Source organism: Haematobia irritans, chromosome 3 (genome assembly GCF_050003625.1).
Source record: "Haematobia irritans isolate KBUSLIRL chromosome 3, ASM5000362v1, whole genome shotgun sequence".
NCBI lineage: Eukaryota > Metazoa > Arthropoda > Insecta > Diptera > Muscidae > Haematobia > Haematobia irritans.
Window position 1 is genome coordinate 194,210,994 of NC_134399.1, and position 19,521 is coordinate 194,230,514.

Here is a 19,521-nt window from a genome sequence, read left to right on the forward strand (position 1 = left end):
TGCTCTGCAAGCAAGGTGTTTCACCTTATGACGCTACCAAGGGTACGTCTGTTATTAATATACCTCGTAAAACGCATTAATAATGTGGTTATTAAAATACATAAATATTTCAAATTATTTAACCTAAGTATTGATACTTCTGATTCTCCATTTTTCTTAATTTCCAATTTGTCGTGCAAATAATTTAGAATCCACTAAATTGTGCTTAAAAAGTTCAAAATCAATTTCAATAAAGAAAATGCGTTGCCAAAATGATTGCCACAATCACTTAAAATATAATATTGGCAACATTGAGTTAACACCAAAACAAAAACACAGGGTGCTGCAACCACCAATCAAACGTATGAGTTATATATGCAACATATAATAACATTACTCATACATCTAGGTGGACTAGAGTATAAATGTAATACTGATTGCTAATTTATTTAGTTGAAACATCAATTTTCCGAATAGCGTAATTTACTCCAAGTCTTATAATTTCTCATAAAAGGGTAAATATTTACATTGTAAAATATCATAGAAAGAAACATAGGTCTATAATTTCTCTGAGAAAATATTAATTTTTATTTAAAAATTTCACGGAATATTTAGTAGGTACACCCTATTATTTTTTTACATAAATACATCTTCAAAAACTCATACAAACACTTTCAGAACAATGAAATCCAACTGAATACCCATCCATCCAAAAAGTCTTGCATTACACACAAAAAACTTATAAAATGCGGCCAACAGCAACACCAAAAATTAAACTAACCTCAAGACAAGATTTGATATAATTATGGCAGACAAACAAAAGTATTGCTAGTGTCAAGATTTCGATTCGAAAAAAAGACATTGTGGAAAAAATTAGAAAAAAATGCAATCCCAAACGCTAGAGACTGTCAATGAACTAAAAGCATTGTGACGATGTGGCGTATTAATGGTCAGATGACATGTCACAAAAAACACTGTCTCACTATACCATTACTCACTATCCACCGAAAAAAGACACATGCACCTTAGTTGGCATGACTACGGGTAATGTGGCAAAAATCTTGTGGCTGAATGAGCCGGCTTATTTGTCCATTTGGTCATTGGATTTGGAGAAACAAAAAAAAACATCAGCAACAAGTTTAATTTGCTTTGTTGTGTGGCTCGTGCTTTTAGTTTAAAAATAACTCAGAAATCTCGTGCCACCAGAAAGCAGCATAGAAACAACGGCATGCCCAAAGCCAAACCATAGGCTTTTTGTTGTTGGCCAAAAAGGAAAACTGCTTATAATACTTGGCTTCTTGTGATTTTGACTCTCGAAACGAGAATAAACCAAATACTAAGCTACAGTCAAAGCATTCATATTTTTTTGCGGTCAAGCCAAAATTAGTTGCCACAAACATACACAACACCGATCAATGGTGCGCACATGCGCTTTAGGAGGTCTTATGAAATTTGTTTTTATTTTATGTGTATTGAGATAAAAATAAACCAGTCGTAATTCAGTCAGTCCACCTGAGTGTAGAGTACATTCAAGATGCATTCTCATTTATTACAACAACAAGAAACAAAAGAGTAAGTATGAGAGCACACACTTGCATATATATATACATGCAACAACAATTGGCAAGAAAACGTGTTGAGATAGATGGATGATATTTGTAATGTTTATAAACATTAGTACTAGTGTGTGTGTGCGTGTGTGGTCAAAACTGTATAAGCGAAAGTTCAAAATGAATGCGATCAGCGTCTTGCGATGAAACGAAGTCTCGTGCATGGTATGACACAGTGGTATCGACAATGATTAGTTTTGAAAGATTTAAAGGCAATTATGTTGACTTATACAAATAAGAATGTTTCTTTAATTATTGGGGCTTAACAAATAATAACTCAGGATTGGAATACACACAATCAATGTATCTTCAATCACGAAAATGATAGCATAAATCACAGTTTTAATTAAAATTTTTTTAAATTAAATAATTGATTTTATTAGCAAATTTCAATTAATTTTTTTATAGATACAATTACAAATTTAATTGATGTTAATTGCAAAACTCAATTATTTTTTATTAAAAACACAACTATTTCTATTTATGTCTTCTCTCCGGTTAACTATAATTGAAAAATTTTCGGCAGTTAAATTTTTAACTGGCATGTGGAATATATAGGCAAGATGACAGATATGTCCATAGTACAGTTTAAAAGTTCGTTAGCTAACGGAACACTAACGGAGCATTAGTTTCATTAAAAAATTGATTGTTTGAAATAAATTTTTAAGTTAAAATTAAAAAAAAAAAATCCTTCATTTTGTTTAATTGACTTAGTCTTTCGAGTTTGATTAAAAAGCTAATTAAGTTAAGTTAATTGTATCAATTAATTTTTTAATTAAAATTTAAAAACTTTCAATTATTGAATTAATTAACTTAGTGTCTCTATCTTGACTAAAAAGTTATTTGTATCAATTAATTTATTAATTGAAAAATCTTAAACTTCAATCAACTTTTTAACTGTAAATATTTTGGTGATACTTTTTTCTGTGTATGATAGATTTGTGGGCAACTTTCTATGCGTTTATATCCGTATATTTGTAATAGCATATTAATGTAATAAACTCTTTGTTAAATGCAATTAGAAAGAACCAAGCGTTGATTCCCTCGCAAACTCATACAAAAACACCCCTCCGTAAGGCATGCGTCATGCCGCTTGCCTTGACTTAAAAGAAAGATTAATTGCTATGTGAAAGCCATAACCAACAAATACAATTCTAAATCCTGTTTCTGTCATTCACAATAGATATTTATTGTGAATTTCAAAGCCTTTGAATACTAATAGCTAAATTTAAATAATGTACCGCTAAAAACATACGACCAACTTTGATCGTTTACCTCGATCATTTTAACTCATCTGACACGCATTCACGTTTTGATTTCCAATTATTCTCAAACAGATTTCTTCTAATGGTTGAGGAGCTTTAATTGTATTGCACTACATTTTTTTTTACAATGATTACTATAGAAATTATTTCCATATGCCACAAAGAAGAAATATCACCTGAAAAATTTATATTCTAATTTTTAACTATACACTGGTAGAAAAAGTTTCGTTATATTAACGAAATGTGTCGTTAAAAGTCAGCCAATGAAACAAATTCGTTAATACAACGAAATTTTTCGTTATTATAACGAATTTTCTGTCAATCAACGAAACGTTTCTTACTATTAACGTATATTTTCATTGTATTAATGAAAATGTTTCGTTATATCAATGAAAATTTTTCGTTGGCTGACTTTTAATGAAATTTTTTTTTTGTGTAGCAATAAATTAGTAAAGGAAAATCTGTTCATCATCATAAAAAACAAAAACAAACAAAAGTGATCGAACTGTCAACCACACTGTTGACAGCTTGGCCATAAAAATATAAACAAGTCTATCAAATCTATTGCAGGTGTAATATCGGTGTGTAACCAAATGATTCATTTTGAACGATATATATTTATTGTTTATATTTCCTCTTATCACATATAGAGAGAGAGAGAGATCATTGAACAAACACCAACAAAACCAAAAACAACAACAACAACACAGACACTTAAACGATAAGTGTAGCCATGAAGTAGACATATAGACTTCTGTATGATGGAGCAAAAATTATTGTCAATTTGATTATTGTTAATATCATTAATGCGAAAATCAAATTTATGAAATCTACATTGAATTTTTTAAAATTGAAATGCATATACAAATGTGTAAAGTATAGAAAAGAAGGCAAATAAAATAATTTTTTCTTTTAAGAATATATTATAGACATAAAAATTATAATCACTAATAATGAAATTGAATTTGATAATAAGGTAACACCGTGAAAAACAGTGATGTATTAGCATTCTTTGGTAATAAATTTAAAATTAATTAAACAACTTTTTGAATAATTATGCTAACTCAGGAAACCACCATGAAACTCATGATGTAATAACAGGGGGACATCCTTGAAACGGGTGACTACAATTTTTTTTATTAAATTATTCCCTAAAATAATATAAATCTCATATGACATATATGAGATTTATATTATTTTAATTTTAAGGCAAATTTTGCCAGCAACATTTTATTAACATTCCTTTATGGATAAACAATATTCTTCAAAATTTATGACAAATTTCAACTTAAGTGTTCGAAATTATGAATGATAAATGCTCATATATCACTGTGAATGGGGTTCCAATTCAATTTTTTCCTTGCGAATACAAACGTTTTCTATATCGAGTATAAAGCGAAAAACTGTTATACTCGTTATACTTAAGTTACAAATTTTGACGTTCAGTGAATAAAAATGTTGTTGTTGTAAACCTGACAAAACTTTCCTATAATAACAATTTTTTTTTTAAATTTTTTTAGTAATCTTTTGAAATAATTAAAAATATTAAATTAGTGTAAAATATTTCCATTTGGTTGTAGCCATATTCCACTGTTAGCATATATATATTCCGTTTTGCATTAAAACAGCCAAACAAACAGCTTCAACAACAACTACAACAATATACACACTATGTTTTTTTATGAACGAAATTTAGTTATAACTGGTTAAAAGCGGTTATTATTTGTTTTTAATATATTTTGTTATAATGTCCCATAACTACCTTCTTTACTGTCACACCGGCCCCCTCTGCCCCGGCATATCTATCAACAAGGTTGGCCGTATTGAATGCTTGAATTTTATATGGATTTTTACATACCACCACCATAGTGTTCATTGGTTCGAAGATTGGCTGATGGTTTGCATTTTATTAACATTTTTTTTTTTTTTGTATAAACACTTGATAATGTCCGTAAACTTGTTATGTACAAAAAATCTCATATTCATTTTTTTTTGCATATTTTCGTTGGTTTTTGGTACTGTAGGTCTACAGAGATTTTGAGGATATGAGGTTTTGGAGATGAAATTACATTTTTGTTCAGATGACCAATATAATGATGACATACTTTTAAAATCTACTTGAGTTTTTGTGTTATTTTACGATTTTAGGGATATGAAATTATGTAAAATTATTTTTTTTTATTGTGGGCTCTTTTGTTGTAACCGCAGAATATAGCACAGATGCACTGGTATTTATCCAATGCAGTTTATCAGTGCATATCTTGATGCCAATGACCATTTGAAATTTACCAAAATGACATTTCCTCTATTCACAATAGCATATTATTGTGAATTAAATGTGCAATATAGTGAAAATTAACCAAACAACGATTATTTTTTATTATTTGCCCCATAAAAAAATGGATTTCAAATCCAATTTCAGTAGATTTTGGGCCTAATGTAAATGAGGTATAAGACTTAGACGCGGTTTCTCAATCTCAATTGGTAGTAGTATAATAGCACAACAATCACCGAAAATCTTATCTTATGAAATCTTAAAATTTTTATGAAGCGCTTAAACAATAATAGATATTTACTGCTGTGATTATGTATGTTATGACATTTTACCATTTTTATTTTCATTTCATTCAACAAATTAATCACAATAAATTACTATTGTGAATTAAGAAAAAGTCACATTATCAAAATGCAATCTGGCAACACTACGCGATTTGCTCTGATGAGATATTGTGGATAGAATACCAGTGCAACGATAGCTCATACTAATAGGGCTGTTCTTTTAGTACTGGATACCCTAAGCCATGACGGACTAAAAGAAAATATAATACTTGTTTATCCAGGAAATCTCCAAAAATATAAAACACTGTCATCAGCTGTTTAAAAACAATTGAAATCTTACATTTTCAATGTATGAAATGCTCAAATAGTAATAAATATTTACTGTTGTGATTATTTATGACACTGTGCCAATTTGAATTTCATCTTATTCGAAAAATTAGTCACAATAATTTGCTATTGTGAATCGAAAAAACGTCACTTTATCAAAATGCAATATGGCAACACTGCCGCGACTTGGGCTGATGAGATGTTATGGATAGAACACCAGTTCTGGATAGCTCATACAAATGTTGCATGGAATACTAAAAGAAAAAAGCAAAATATAAATGTTTGCAATAAAATTTCTTGCAAAAATACAATGACCTTCCATCGTAAAAAATGTCCAACTTTTCCAACAATGACCTGTCTACAGTTTATCGCAAATCGAAATGAAGTTATGGTTCTACCAGCCTTTATAACCCCATTTTCCATCTTGCGATTTTGTTTTTAATTTTATTAATTTTCTGTTACTGACCCACATTTAGAAAAAGGCCATACATTATTATTATTATATAGCATTTTTATTGCCGTTAACGACCATTTACAGACGCTTTATTTTAGGGTGTGTTTCAGACACTGAATGAAATATCTTCGATTAAATAGGTTTTTTTCATGCTCAGCCATAATGTCAATCGCTATTTGCCTTTGTTCCATGTCATGTATATCCTCTATATCTTATTGATTTGATCAGAAAATAAAACCCACAACATTACAACAAGAAACGTGAGATGCTTTTCACAAGGTTTCATATTAAAAGTGCCCAAAGTGAAAAAATCGTAAAAACTGTGAGAAAAATTTTAAATTGCATTTTATATTTTATTCAATGGTCTGTTTTATATTTTTGGCTATCAATATGAAGTATTGAAATAATGGAATTACCTTTATTTCAAGTCACATTACACAAAAATACCTATAAATGATAATAAAATATTGATATCCTTGGGAGATTCCTCAATAAATCTTTTTTTTATGAAATGCAACCAGGGTCTACTTATAATCTATCTTATTTGCATGTATGCTTAGCCGTAATTCTTCCTGTCAAATTTTAGTTCTCTTATTGGTTGATCTAGTTGTGCACGGTTGCCAATCATGTCAAAAATAATCTACCAAAATTTGAAAAAAAAATTTACCAAAAATCTACCAAATAAAAAAAAAAGAATTATTTTGACGTTCTTGATCAAATTTTTGTACTTAGTATGAAAAAAATTGTTTTTTCTTCGAATGAAGTGTTTGATTTTTTTATTTTAATATATTACAATATAAGTCATAATTTATTATATATCATTCAATATTATATATTACGATTTTCCTATTAGCGACAATTTTTTGGGTGCCTAAATATCCCTGGAGTTGTAAATGTGTCGATTTTTTTATGTTTCAACAAAATTTCATTTCAAATACAAAATGTTGGCAAAATTTAATTTCTATATAAAATGATGTCTGTAGAAAAATTTGTCAAAATTTTATTTCTACAGAAAATTTTGTCAAAATTGTATTTCTATAGAAAATTTTGTCAAAATTTTATTTCTATAGAAAATTTTATCAAAATTTTATTTCTATAGAAAATTTTGTCAAAATTTTATTTCTATAGGAACTGTTGTCAAAATTTTATTTCTATAGAAAATTTTATCAAAATTTTATTCCTATAGAAAGTTTTGTCAAAATTTTATTTCTATAGAAAATTTTGACAACATTTTATTTCTGTAGAAAATTTTTTGAAAATTTTATTTCTGTAGAAAATTTTATTTCTATAGAAAAAATTTTCAAAATTTTATTCCTATAGAAAGTTTTGTCAAAATTTTGTTTCTATAGAAAATTTTGTCAAAATTTCGGTAGAAAATTTTTTGAAAATTTTATTTCTATAGAAAAAAATTTATTTCTATAGAAAATTTTATTTCTATAGAAAAAAATTTTATTTCTATAGAAAATTTTGTCAATTTTGTATTTCTCTAAGATTTTGTCAAAATGTTATTTCTATAGAATATTTTTTCAAAATTTTATTTCTGTAGAAAAATTTGACAAAATTTTATTTCTATAGAAAATTTTGACAACATTTTATTTCTATAGAAAATTTTGTCAAAATTTTATTTCTATAGAAAATGTTGTCAAAATTTTATTTCTATCGAAAATTTTGTGAAAATTGTATTTCTATAGAAAATTTTGTCAAAATTTTATTTCTCTAAAAGATTTTGTCAACATTTTGTCAAAATTGTATTTTTATAAAAAAATGTCAAAATTTTATTTCTATAGAAAATTTTATCAACATTTTATTCCTATAGAAAGTTTTGTCAAAATTTTATTTCTGTAGAAAATTTTTTTGAAAATTTTATTTCTGTAGAAAATTTTAATTCTATAGAAAATTTTATCAAAATGTTATTCCTATAGAAAGTTTTGTCAAAATTTTATTTCTATAGAAAATTTTGTCAAAATTTTATTTCTGTAGAAAATATTTTGAAAATTTTATTTCTATAGAAAATTTTATTTCTATAGAAAAAAATTTTTTTTCTATAGAAAATTTTGTCAAGATTTTATTTCTCTAAAAGATTTTGTCAAAATGTTATTTCTATAGAATATTTTGTCAAAATTTTATTTCTGTATAAAAATTTGTCAAAATTTTATTTCTATAGAAAATTTTGTCAAAATTTTATTTCTATAGAAAATGTTGTCAAAATTGTATTTCTTTAAAAAATTTATCAAAATTATATTCCTATAGAAAGTTTTGTCAAAATTTTATTTCTATAGAATATTTTGTCAAAATTGTATTTCTATAGAAAATTTTGTCAAAATTTTATTTCTCTAAAAGATTTTGTCAAAATTTATTTCATTCGTTTTGTTTTGTTATTATTGGTTTTGTTCTTTAATCATTGTTGTTGTTTTTGATTTCTGCACGTTTCGGAATTACCACATTAAGCTGGTTTTAAGCTGAAATCAAAAACAACAACAATGATTAAAGAACAAAACCAACAATAACAAAACAAAACGAATGAAAAAAGAGGAAGCACGCTCAAAATAAACCCAGCCAACTGCACTCAAATCGATGACTTGACGGTGGCAAAGCAAAAGAGATATGTTTGTACGAATTTATTTCGGCATTCGGAAGGTTCAAGTGTGGTTCATTGTTGGGTTTAATGAACTACCTGAATTTATTCTGATAATTGGTTGATAGTTTTGCTGCAAGTATAGGATGCTGATGAGGAATGTGGTAATTCCGAAACGTGCGTCCATCCAAACATCTTGCAGTCTATAGGGCTTTTTTTCCTCTGTTGGTTAAGCTACTTCTTGTAGTTTCGTCAATGCATGGTTTTAAGCTAAAATCAAAACCAACAAAATGTATTTCTATAGAAAATTTTTTGAAAATTTTATTTCTGTAGAAAATTTTTTTTTTAAATTTTATTTCTATAGAAAATTTTACCAAAATTTTATTTCTATAGAAAATTTTATCAAAATTTTATTTCTATAGAAAATTTTGTCAAAATTTTATTTCTTTATCAAATTGAAGTAACTTTCAAATGGAGGGGGATATATTACAAAATCTACGAAATCGTCAAGAATTCTACCAATCTACCAAACAATAAAAAATTTACCACTTTTGGTAGAATTCGACCAACTATGGCAGCCGTGGTCCGGAGTGCTGTTGACAGAAAGAATTCTGAAAAAAAAATTAAAGTAGCTGACTTCTGCTCCAACCTTATTCGTATACCCTGTAGTCCTAGTGGTGGGCTTAGTATGTAAACACAATTAAAGCGACAATTATAAATTTAATAATTAATAATCAAAAATCGTACAAAATATTTTTTATTAAAAGGACCCCAGTCGAAATAATAATGAAATAAATTAACACAACAGGTCAACAAAACTAAGGAAATAGTTCAACGTCGAGATAATTTTTGATTATTTTCCTAAGTGTATAACAAAAATATTATAATTTTTAGAAGTTGATAAATTGCCATTACCTAAAAATTTTGTTCTTGGCGATTTCGCCCATTTTCCCTATAGTATGTTTCTTTTTTTTAACCTAGACCTACTTTTAAAAGAGATTTACCATTTGATAATTTGTTTTTGATCTAAATACCACTGTGTATCATTACGATTTATCATTGGCGAATTTTAAAAGACCGCTTTACTTATCTTCTCTAACAACAACAACAACACCTTACATTTATTTCCAACGTTCCATTTACAAACTGTTTACATTTCATTAAATTTTATTTTCGTCACAGAAAAACACAACAGAAAACCTCACAAAAAATAAACCAAAAAAAATATATATATATTCAAACTGCTAAACATGTGTCAAAGTTTGGTCTAGTTTCACAATATTTAAAGTACCCCCCACTGCCCGGCAGCCTTGCCTGAGTAGCTGTCTAGTTTACCGATAGTATTGGCTTGCATATTGTAAAGTAAATTGTCAGCAATAGAAAAACAAAAAAAAAAACCTGAAACATAATTGTTATATATTTGCTACTGAACTTATTTACGGTAGCAAATAGTTTTATGGCAAACACTTGAATGATTATAAAGCACCCAACAGTGTGGTAAAATGGAAATTTCCTTTGGGGGCTTAAACGATACAAACTGGTAATTCCATTATATGCCAAGTCGATGTAGAGCGATTTATAGTAACAAAGATTTTGAAAATCTTTTTTGCGTTTTTTTTTTAACGCGATTTCCTTTCAAAACCCAAAGAAAAAAAGATTTTCCTCCGAAACGAAATTTAAGTCGATGGGAAGTTCTCATTTATTATAAAATATTTTCTTTAAGAGCAAATAATCCGGAATTTAGGACAAGCATTGAAACGATTACCTTTAATCAGATTTATTAATTAAAAAATTTTTTAAGCGTCAAAAGAAAACTTCTCTCTTTTTTAATGTATGAAAAAATATTGCCCTAGTGTTACACTATTTTTCCCCCATTGTCCTCCTCACAATGGACTGAATAGTCTAAGTGAGGCTGAAATATCTGGCTGCCACTATATCCAACCTAACTATTGTCCTCCGCCCCAATGATAAATTCATTCTAATTTTATTTTTGCCTTAAGATCTTAAACTAAAACTAAATGCTTAAACAAGGTCCTTCTTAATTTGAATGTTGCACATTTTATAAGAATCGAAATTACCATAAAACCGGGATACTCTTTCCAACACCCTATAAAAAGTTTTTCTTGTTATAAAATCGAGATAAAATGCTATGCCTGGTAATTAAAGTTCTGGAATTGTTGTCTACTGTTTTGTTGTCGTTTTCATCAAATCAAAATGCTTCATTAACATTTGCAATCTTGTTGTCGATAAGGAAATACCTTGGTCGCCTACAAAACTGGAGACATAAGAGATACCATTTATATCTCGCCCGCTGCATAAATAAATTTACAAAATTATTACCCTTATGGTCCGCAAACCTTGACGATTTTCCATTGTATGAAACAATCTTAAGTGCAACATATGGGTTATTAAAATAATTTTAAATCTTTCCGAGAGATCACTTGTTATTCAGATAACTAAAAAAGATAAGCAAAATAATAATCCGGTTGTAAAATAAATGAGGACAAAATTAGGTTGTTTTTTAAACGAAAATATTTTTTAATATGTAATACCAATCCACTGCTTTATAGGACAATTCAACGTCCAAGACATATTTCGGTTAGAGTTGCCCCATAAAGGCGAAAAAATGTTTTAATTACTCGTTGTATTGGATATTGTTAATATGTGTCACCCTATATTTGTATATTTGTAAGTGTGTAAATATAACCATAGCGACTGGCGAACACTTATTTACGTGTATTTCTTATGGGAAGCCCAAAATCCGCGACGGCGGTATCGGCGTGTGGCCAAATTAAAATCTATTCTAATTCCTTGGCGGAAAATTTGACAGTGTTGCCATTGCTTATCATTTTTTTTTTTAGTTTACCACTAGACATTGTTGTTGCCTGTCCACGTGGAAAGTTTTTAATGAGTATAATTTAATATACCACTCAATTTTATTGCTTGAGTTTTTAGAAGTAAATTTTCTTCAATTATCGAGAATTTGGAAGACGATCACCGATCTTATTGTAGATCGTAAGCTGATATGACAAAAACGTTTACATTTCTTTTTAATTTTTAAATTATTATTAATTTTCTAAAGCAAAGCCTATTTCCTTATTTTTTTTTTTCATAAAGACGTGTCAAAAATTTATTGGAGATTTTTAGGGACGATGGAGTCCTATTTGGGGACAAGATCCAGAAAAATAATGGCAACACTGTTTGTATACACATGAAAAACTCTTCAATAATGCTACGATGCCACCTTATTATTAGATCATGGATCACATTTTGTAAATTCATTGAATTGAATTACAAGTTATCCTATTAACGGCCATTTTCATGTAGCTCCGTTAGGCTTTAACTGCCAGTTAACAGAAAGAAAATTGCAAACATCTTCTCTCCGCTTAACTTTAACTGAAAAATTTTCTTCAGTTAAGTTCCTAACTGGCCTATGGAATATAAACGCAAGATGACAGCTTCGTCTATAATACGATTTAAAAGTTGATTAGTTAACGGAACACTAACGGAGCTTTATGAAAATGGGGGTAAATCCAGCACCAATATTTCTCATATTAGTTAGCACCTCCAATTTTCTATTCCCTTCCTCGATCTCCTATCACTCTTGCCACAGTTGGTACAATTCTACCAAAAATGGTAGATTTTTTACAATTTTTGGTAGAATTCTTGATGTTTTAGTAGATTTTGCAAAATATTGCTCCCAACCTAAGAGGTACTTCACAAATTTCCTATAGAAATAAAATGTTGACTAAATTTTCGTTAGAAATAGAATTTTGACAAAATTTTCTATAGAAATGAAGTTTTGACAAAATTTTCTATAGAAAAAAAAGTTTGTCAAAATTTTCTATAGAAATAAAATTTTGACAAAATTTTCTATAGAAATAAAATTTTGACAAAATTTTCTATAGAAATAAAATTTTGACAAAATTTTCTATAGAAATAAAATTTTGACAAAATTTTCTATAGAAATAAAATTTTGACAAAATTTTCTATAGAAATAAAATTTTGACAAAATTTTCGATAGAAATAAATTTTTCTATAGAAATAAAAATTTTGATAAAATTTTGTATAGAAATAAAATTTTGGCAAAAATTTGTATAGAAATAAAATTTTGACAAAATTTTTATATAGAAATAAAATTTTGAGAAAATTTTATATAGAAGAAAAATTTTGGCAAAATTTTCTATAGAAATAAAATTTTGACAACATGTTGACAAAATTTTCCATAGAAATAAAATTTTGGCAAAATTTTCTATACATAAATTTTCTGTAAATATTTGTTTTCGGTCATAATATCAAAGTTCTGCTTTTTCTCAAAGGATACACTTAAATAAATTGTCGCTATTATTAAAATAAAATAATAAAACGTTTATTTTGAAGAAACATTTTTCCATAATAACTACAACAAATTTATCAAACTCTGCAAAACAATTTTTTTATTTGGTAGTTTTTTTGGTAATATTTTCATAAAATTGTGGTAGATTATTTTTAGCTGAATGGCAACCATGCCAGATGGCAGCTTACCGAATTCATACCCCATGTAATACTACGTTCACACCATGCTCGAAATCTCAGGCATAATGTGAATGAATAATAAAGATATAGAATAGTCGTTGGTGCGGATCGGTGCGCAATATAGCGAAATTCTTCATTAATTTTTATTTTATAAAGACTTGTTTTTTATTAGAAAATAGACCTAATTTAACATAAGGCTTATCTACCCTATCTTATATGATAAACATTTTGAGATACTCCTAAAATGGGATATTTGCCTATTAGGCCATGATTGCTCAATAAAAACTAACGAACAGAATACAAATTTGTTGGCCATAGGCTAGCTAGCAGATTTAAATGGTAGACCCTGAACAAAATACCATGCGAAGACTTCGTACTCCATTACTTTTTGGAATCCTATACTTTCAATCTACATAGTATAGGTACACATTAATGATTACACGGCAAGTTTATGCAAAAATGCAAATTGGAATTTTAAAATGCGACCTATTTTGCTAAAACGCTATTTTCCATAAAAAGTTATAAATGAAATGTGTCTAACATTTATATATGTATATGATTTTATGGCTTGAATCTTTAAGACAAACATAGTATCAGGGCTAAATTAGACAATAACAGTGTTATACAGTGTAGTTCAGATATAAATATTTGAGCAATACAAAAATGTGATAAAACAATGGGAAGTGAAATCAATATCTACACTCATAGAAAAATCAGAGGGCGAAATACTGCTATACCCAAAAATTTTTTGCTATAGCATCAACACATCTTAAATTTAGTGATAGCAATAGTTTTTACCATTAATTGTACACCCAAAGAAATTTGTTAGTAGACAAAGCAGAAAAGTCTGTTAAACCAGCAAAAAGTTTGCTAAAAAAGGGAAAGTAGTTACTTTTTTTCTATGAGTGTACTTTGTTTCATCCAAACTTTTACTGAGCGTTAAATATATTTTTTATTTACCTTTATAAGCTTATTCAATTGATGTAGTTATATTCAATTAATGCATCCGATCGATCCAGTCGATTTCAAAGTTTAATCCAATTATACAAAAAAAATATTTTGTAATTAAAAATGTTAATTTTTTTATATTTATTTTTTTTTAATTACAGCCAAAACCAGGTTTCGAACCGGACACAGCCTCACTCAGGGAGAAAGTTATCCTCAATCCCGCAGAAAAATGGCGTATATTGAAAAATATTGGCATTATATCATTTGCCTTTATGGTGCAATTTACAGCCTTTCAGGTAAATATAAAAATATTGAAAGTAATTATTGTAAATTTCCATTCAAAAATTTGAAAACGTTCGAGACTCTAAAGATTCGCAGTAATTACCAGACACTTAGGAGAAATATTGTCCACGCGTGAAATTTTATGAAAATACATATTTCAGAGCAATGACATTTCAAAAGGGATGTCATCAATGCTAGTACCTTGCTATTGAAAACCATCACCAGTCTGAGAAATCCATTTAGAACAAGAAAAACACACAAAATTCATCTTTGAAATATTTTTCGTAAAGAAAACTCATCAACGATTTCATTCTATTATAGAGAAGTCATACAAAACAATCACTCTAAGAAGAAAAGTCATCAACGGTTTCGTCTCCGCTTAGAAACGCAACCGTGTAGAAATATCATCAACCATAGCCTTTCTCATAAAAAAGTCATCAACGATGGCTTTTTCTCATAGAAAAGTCATCAACTTAGGACTTTTCTCATAGAAAAGTAATCAACGATGACCTTTTCTCAAAGGAAAGACATCAGCGATGAACTTTTCTCATAGAAAAGTCATCAACGATTACAGTTTCTCATAGAAGAGTCATCAACGATGACTGATTCTCAAAGAAAAGTCATCAACTATGACCTTTTCTCATAGAAAAGTCATTAACGATTAACTTTTCTTATTAGAAAGTCGTCAACGATGACTTATTCTCAGAGAAAAGTAATCAAAGATGACTTTTTGTCAAAGAAAAGTCATCAACGATTACATTTTCTCATAGAAGACATCAACGATGACCTTATCTCATAGAAGAGTCATCAACGATAACTTATTCTCAAAGAAAAGTCACCAACGATGACCTTTTCTCATAGAAAAGTCATCAACGATTAACTTTTCTTATTAGAAAGTCGTCAACGATAACTTATTCTCATAGAAGGGCCATCAACGATGACTTTTCTTTGATGACTTTTCTTTGGGAATAAGTCATCGTTTATGACTTTTTCTCTAAGAGAAGTCATCAACGATGACTTTTTCCCAAAGAAGAGTCATCAACGATTACCTTTTCTCATAGGAAAGCCATCAACAATGACTTATTCTAATAGAAGGGTCATCAACGATGACATTTTCTCAGAGAAATGTCATCATAGATGATTTTCCTCAAAGAGAAGTCATCAACGATAACATTTTCTCATAGAAAAGCCATCAACGATTATGTTTTTTAATAGAAAATCTATCAACGATTAACTTTTTGTCAAAGAAAAGTCATCGTCGATTATCTTTTCTCATTGAAACAATCAACGATGACCTTTTCTCATAGAAGAGTCATCAACGAGAACTTATTCTCATAAAAAAGTAATCAACGATGACCTTTTCTCATAGAAAAGTCATCAACAATGGTTTATCGTCATAGAAGAGTCATCAACGATGACCTTTTCTCGTAGAAGATTTTTCAACGATGATCTTTTTTTCATAGAAAAGTCATCAACAATGACTTTTTCACATAAAAGTCATCAACGATGACCTTATCGCATAGAAAAGTCATCAACGATGACTTATTTTCATAGAAAAGTCATTAACCATGAAACCTTCTCACAGAAAAGTCATCAACGATGACTTATTCTCATAGAAGAGTCATCAATAAGGACCTTTTCTCATAGAAAAGTCATCAACAATGGCTATTTCTCATAGAAAAATTATCAACGATGACCTTATCTCATAGAAGGGCCATCAACGATTACCTTTTCTCATAGAAAAGTCATCTTTGATGACTTTTTCTCTAAGAGAAGTCATCAACGATAACCTTTTCTCATAGAAGAGCTATCAACGATTATGTTTTTTTAATAGAAAAGCTATCAATGATTAGCTTTCCTCATAGAAAAGTCATCAACGATGACTTTTTCCCAAAGAAGAGTCATCAACGATTACCTTTTCTCATAGGAAAGCCATCAACGATTACTTATTCTCATAGAAGGGTCATCAACGATGACCTTTTCTCATAGAAAACTCATCAACGATGACTTATTCTCAGAGAAAAGTCATTAACCATGAAACCTTCTCACAGAAAAGTCATCAACGATGACTTAGTCTCATAGAAGAGTCATCAATAAGGACCTTTTTTCATAGACAAGTCATCAACAATGGCTATTTCTCACAGAAAAATTATCAACGATGACCTTATCTCATAGAAAAGTCATCAACGATGTCTTATTCTCATAGAAGAGATATCAATGATTACCTTTTCTCAACGAAGATCTTTTCTCATAGAAAAATCATCAACGGTGAACCTCTCTCATAGAAAAGTCAACAACGATGACTTTTTGTCAAAGAAGAGTCATCAACGATTAACTTTTCTCATATTAAAGTCATGAACGATGACTTATTCTCATAGAAAAATCATCAACGGTGAACCTTTTTCATAGAAAAGTCATCAACGATGACTTATAGAAAAGTCATCAACAATAATTTTTTCTCACATAAAATCATCAACGATGACCTTATCTCATACAAAGTCACCAACGATGAACTTTTCTCATAGAAAAATCATCAACGATGAACTTTTCTAATAGAAAATTCATCAACGATGATCTTTTCTCATAGAAAAGTCATCAACGATTACATTTTCTCAACGATGACATTTTCTCATAGAATGAAGACCTTTTCTCATAGTAAAGTCTCCAACGAGAAAAGTCATCAACAATGATTTTTTCTCATAGAAAAATCATCAACGATGACTAATTCTCATAGAAAAGTCATCAACGATGACTTTTTCCCAAGGAAAAGCCTCAACGATGAACTTTTCTCAAAACTCATCCAATATAACTATCCTGCATATAATATAATAAAACCACAAAAATACGACATTTACTCACCTCTTCCACATTTTACTTTCTTCTACAGGGTACAGCTAACTTACAGTCCTCTATTAATGCCACAGATGGTTTGGGTACCGTGTCGCTGAGTGCTATTTATGCGGCACTTGTTGTTTCCTGTATATTCCTGCCCACTTTAATTATTCGTAAGCTAACTGTTAAATGGACCTTGGTCTTCAGTATGTTATGCTATGCCCCCTATATTGCCTTCCAGTTATTCCCAAGGTAATGATAGACATCTAGATTGATGATAATGTCAACATAATTAATGCATGTGTTGTGTTTGTTGTAGATTTTACACATTGGTTCCTGCTGGTATTCTAGTCGGTTTGGGTGCTGCTCCTATGTGGGCCTCCAAAGCTACATATCTAACACAAGTTGGTCAGGTTTATGCCAAAATTACTGAACAGGCTGTGGATGCTATTATTGTAAGATTCTTTGGCTTCTTCTTTTTGGCTTGGCAAACAGCTGAATTGTGGGGAAATCTCATCTCAAGTCTTGGTAAGTTTTCCAACTCTTAGATAATTATTAAAAAATGGCCAAATTTTAAATTTTCAAATTTTCTTGTCCCCTTTTAGTGCTCTCTAGTGGCGGTCATGGTGGCGGCAGCAGCAGTGGTAATGGAACCATCTCCGAAGAAGATCTTCAATACTGTGGTGCCAACTTTTGCGTACATGGCAATGGTGGCCACAACAACTTGGAACGCCCTCCAGATCATGAAATTTTCGAAATCAGTATGATCTATTTGTCGTGTATCATTGCAGCTGTAGCAATTATTGCCTTCTTCTTGGATCCCCTTAAACGTTATGGTGAAAAACGTAAAGGTTCCCAATCAGCCCAAGAATTATCTGGCATGGAATTACTCTCGGCCACATTCCGTCAAATGAAGAAACCCAATCAACAATTGCTGATACCCATTACCGTATTCATTGGCATGGAACAGGCTTTTATTGGTGCTGATTTCACACAGGCCTATGTCTCGTGTGCCTTGGGTATTCATCAAATTGGTTTTGTGATGATTTGCTTTGGTGTTGTCAATGCCATTTGCTCCATTCTTTTTGGTTCTGTGATGAAATACATTGGTCGTACTCCCATCATTGTTTTGGGTGCTATTGTGCATTTTACCTTGATTACTGTGGAATTGTTCTGGCGCCCCAGTCCCGAGAATCCATTGATCTTTTATGCCATGTCCGGTCTATGGGGTGTTGGTGATGCTGTCTGGCAAACACAAATCAATGGTCTCTATGGTTTACTCTTCAGACGTAATAAGGAAGCTGCTTTCTCCAACTATCGTCTCTGGGAATCGGCCGGTTTTGTGATTGCCTATGCTTATGCCACCACATTGTGTGCACGCATGAAGTTGTACATTTTATTGGCTGTTTTAACATTGGGATGCATTGGTTATGTTATCGTTGAAATCTTGTACAGAAGAAAGGTAAGTTTGTGAATTGAGAAACGAAGTAGATTATTAAAATTAACAAAAAAAAACAAAGGTAGCATAGTGTGAACGTAGACACTGTGCTCGAAATCTTCTCAATGTAGATTTCAGTCGAAAACCCGAAAGGATTACAACAAAAACTCGATCAAAATCCATTATAAGGTTGTGTAAAATTGCGGTTTTAGTACTAAAACTACTGATGTACAGCGTTAGAGGTTGAGAATTTGTAAAAAGAGGGCACAGAAATCATCATTCATAACAAAAGGTGGCACACGGATTTTATGCAAATTTAAGGCTGTATACGTTTTCCCTTGAAAGGATTATGACATGAAAATGCTTACACCCAAAAAATTTTGTTATTCATAACAACAAACATGTTTGCTGAAACAGCAGTTTTTGTCTGCTGAAAAATGGAAATCAGTCAATGCACTCAAAAAACAGTGAACCCAACAGCAAGGAAAATGTTCGTTAATTTTAGAAAATTTAAACTAAACTGTATTACAAACACAGATAACACGTGGATTTCACAAAAATAAGTAAATAACTTTCCATTTCAAGAATTTTTTCACTTGTTAAAGAAAATTTCTAAGTTTGAAGGAAAAATTTGGACTTAAAAATTGAAAAAAGTTTTTAATACCATACGAAGTTCATGATAGGCGCATTATTGGTAAATTTTCACAAGGGAGACACGACTTTAATAAATCTTAATA

General features: G+C 29.7%; 1 protein-coding gene across 2 annotated transcripts in view; it reads left to right on the forward strand.

Annotated features, from left to right (window-relative positions):
- LOC142230462 (UNC93-like protein) overlaps positions 1-19,521 on the forward strand; it is a 143,326-nt gene that overhangs the window by 119,824 nt on the left and 3,981 nt on the right. For both annotated transcript variants that reach the window (XM_075301096.1, XM_075301097.1), the window contains exons 3-6: positions 14,394-14,528; positions 17,402-17,598; positions 17,666-17,874; positions 17,952-18,808. In XM_075301096.1, coding sequence (XP_075157211.1) covers positions 14,394-14,528; positions 17,402-17,598; positions 17,666-17,874; positions 17,952-18,808 — 1,398 coding nt within the window. The remainder of the gene's footprint in view (positions 1-14,393; positions 14,529-17,401; positions 17,599-17,665; positions 17,875-17,951; positions 18,809-19,521) is intronic.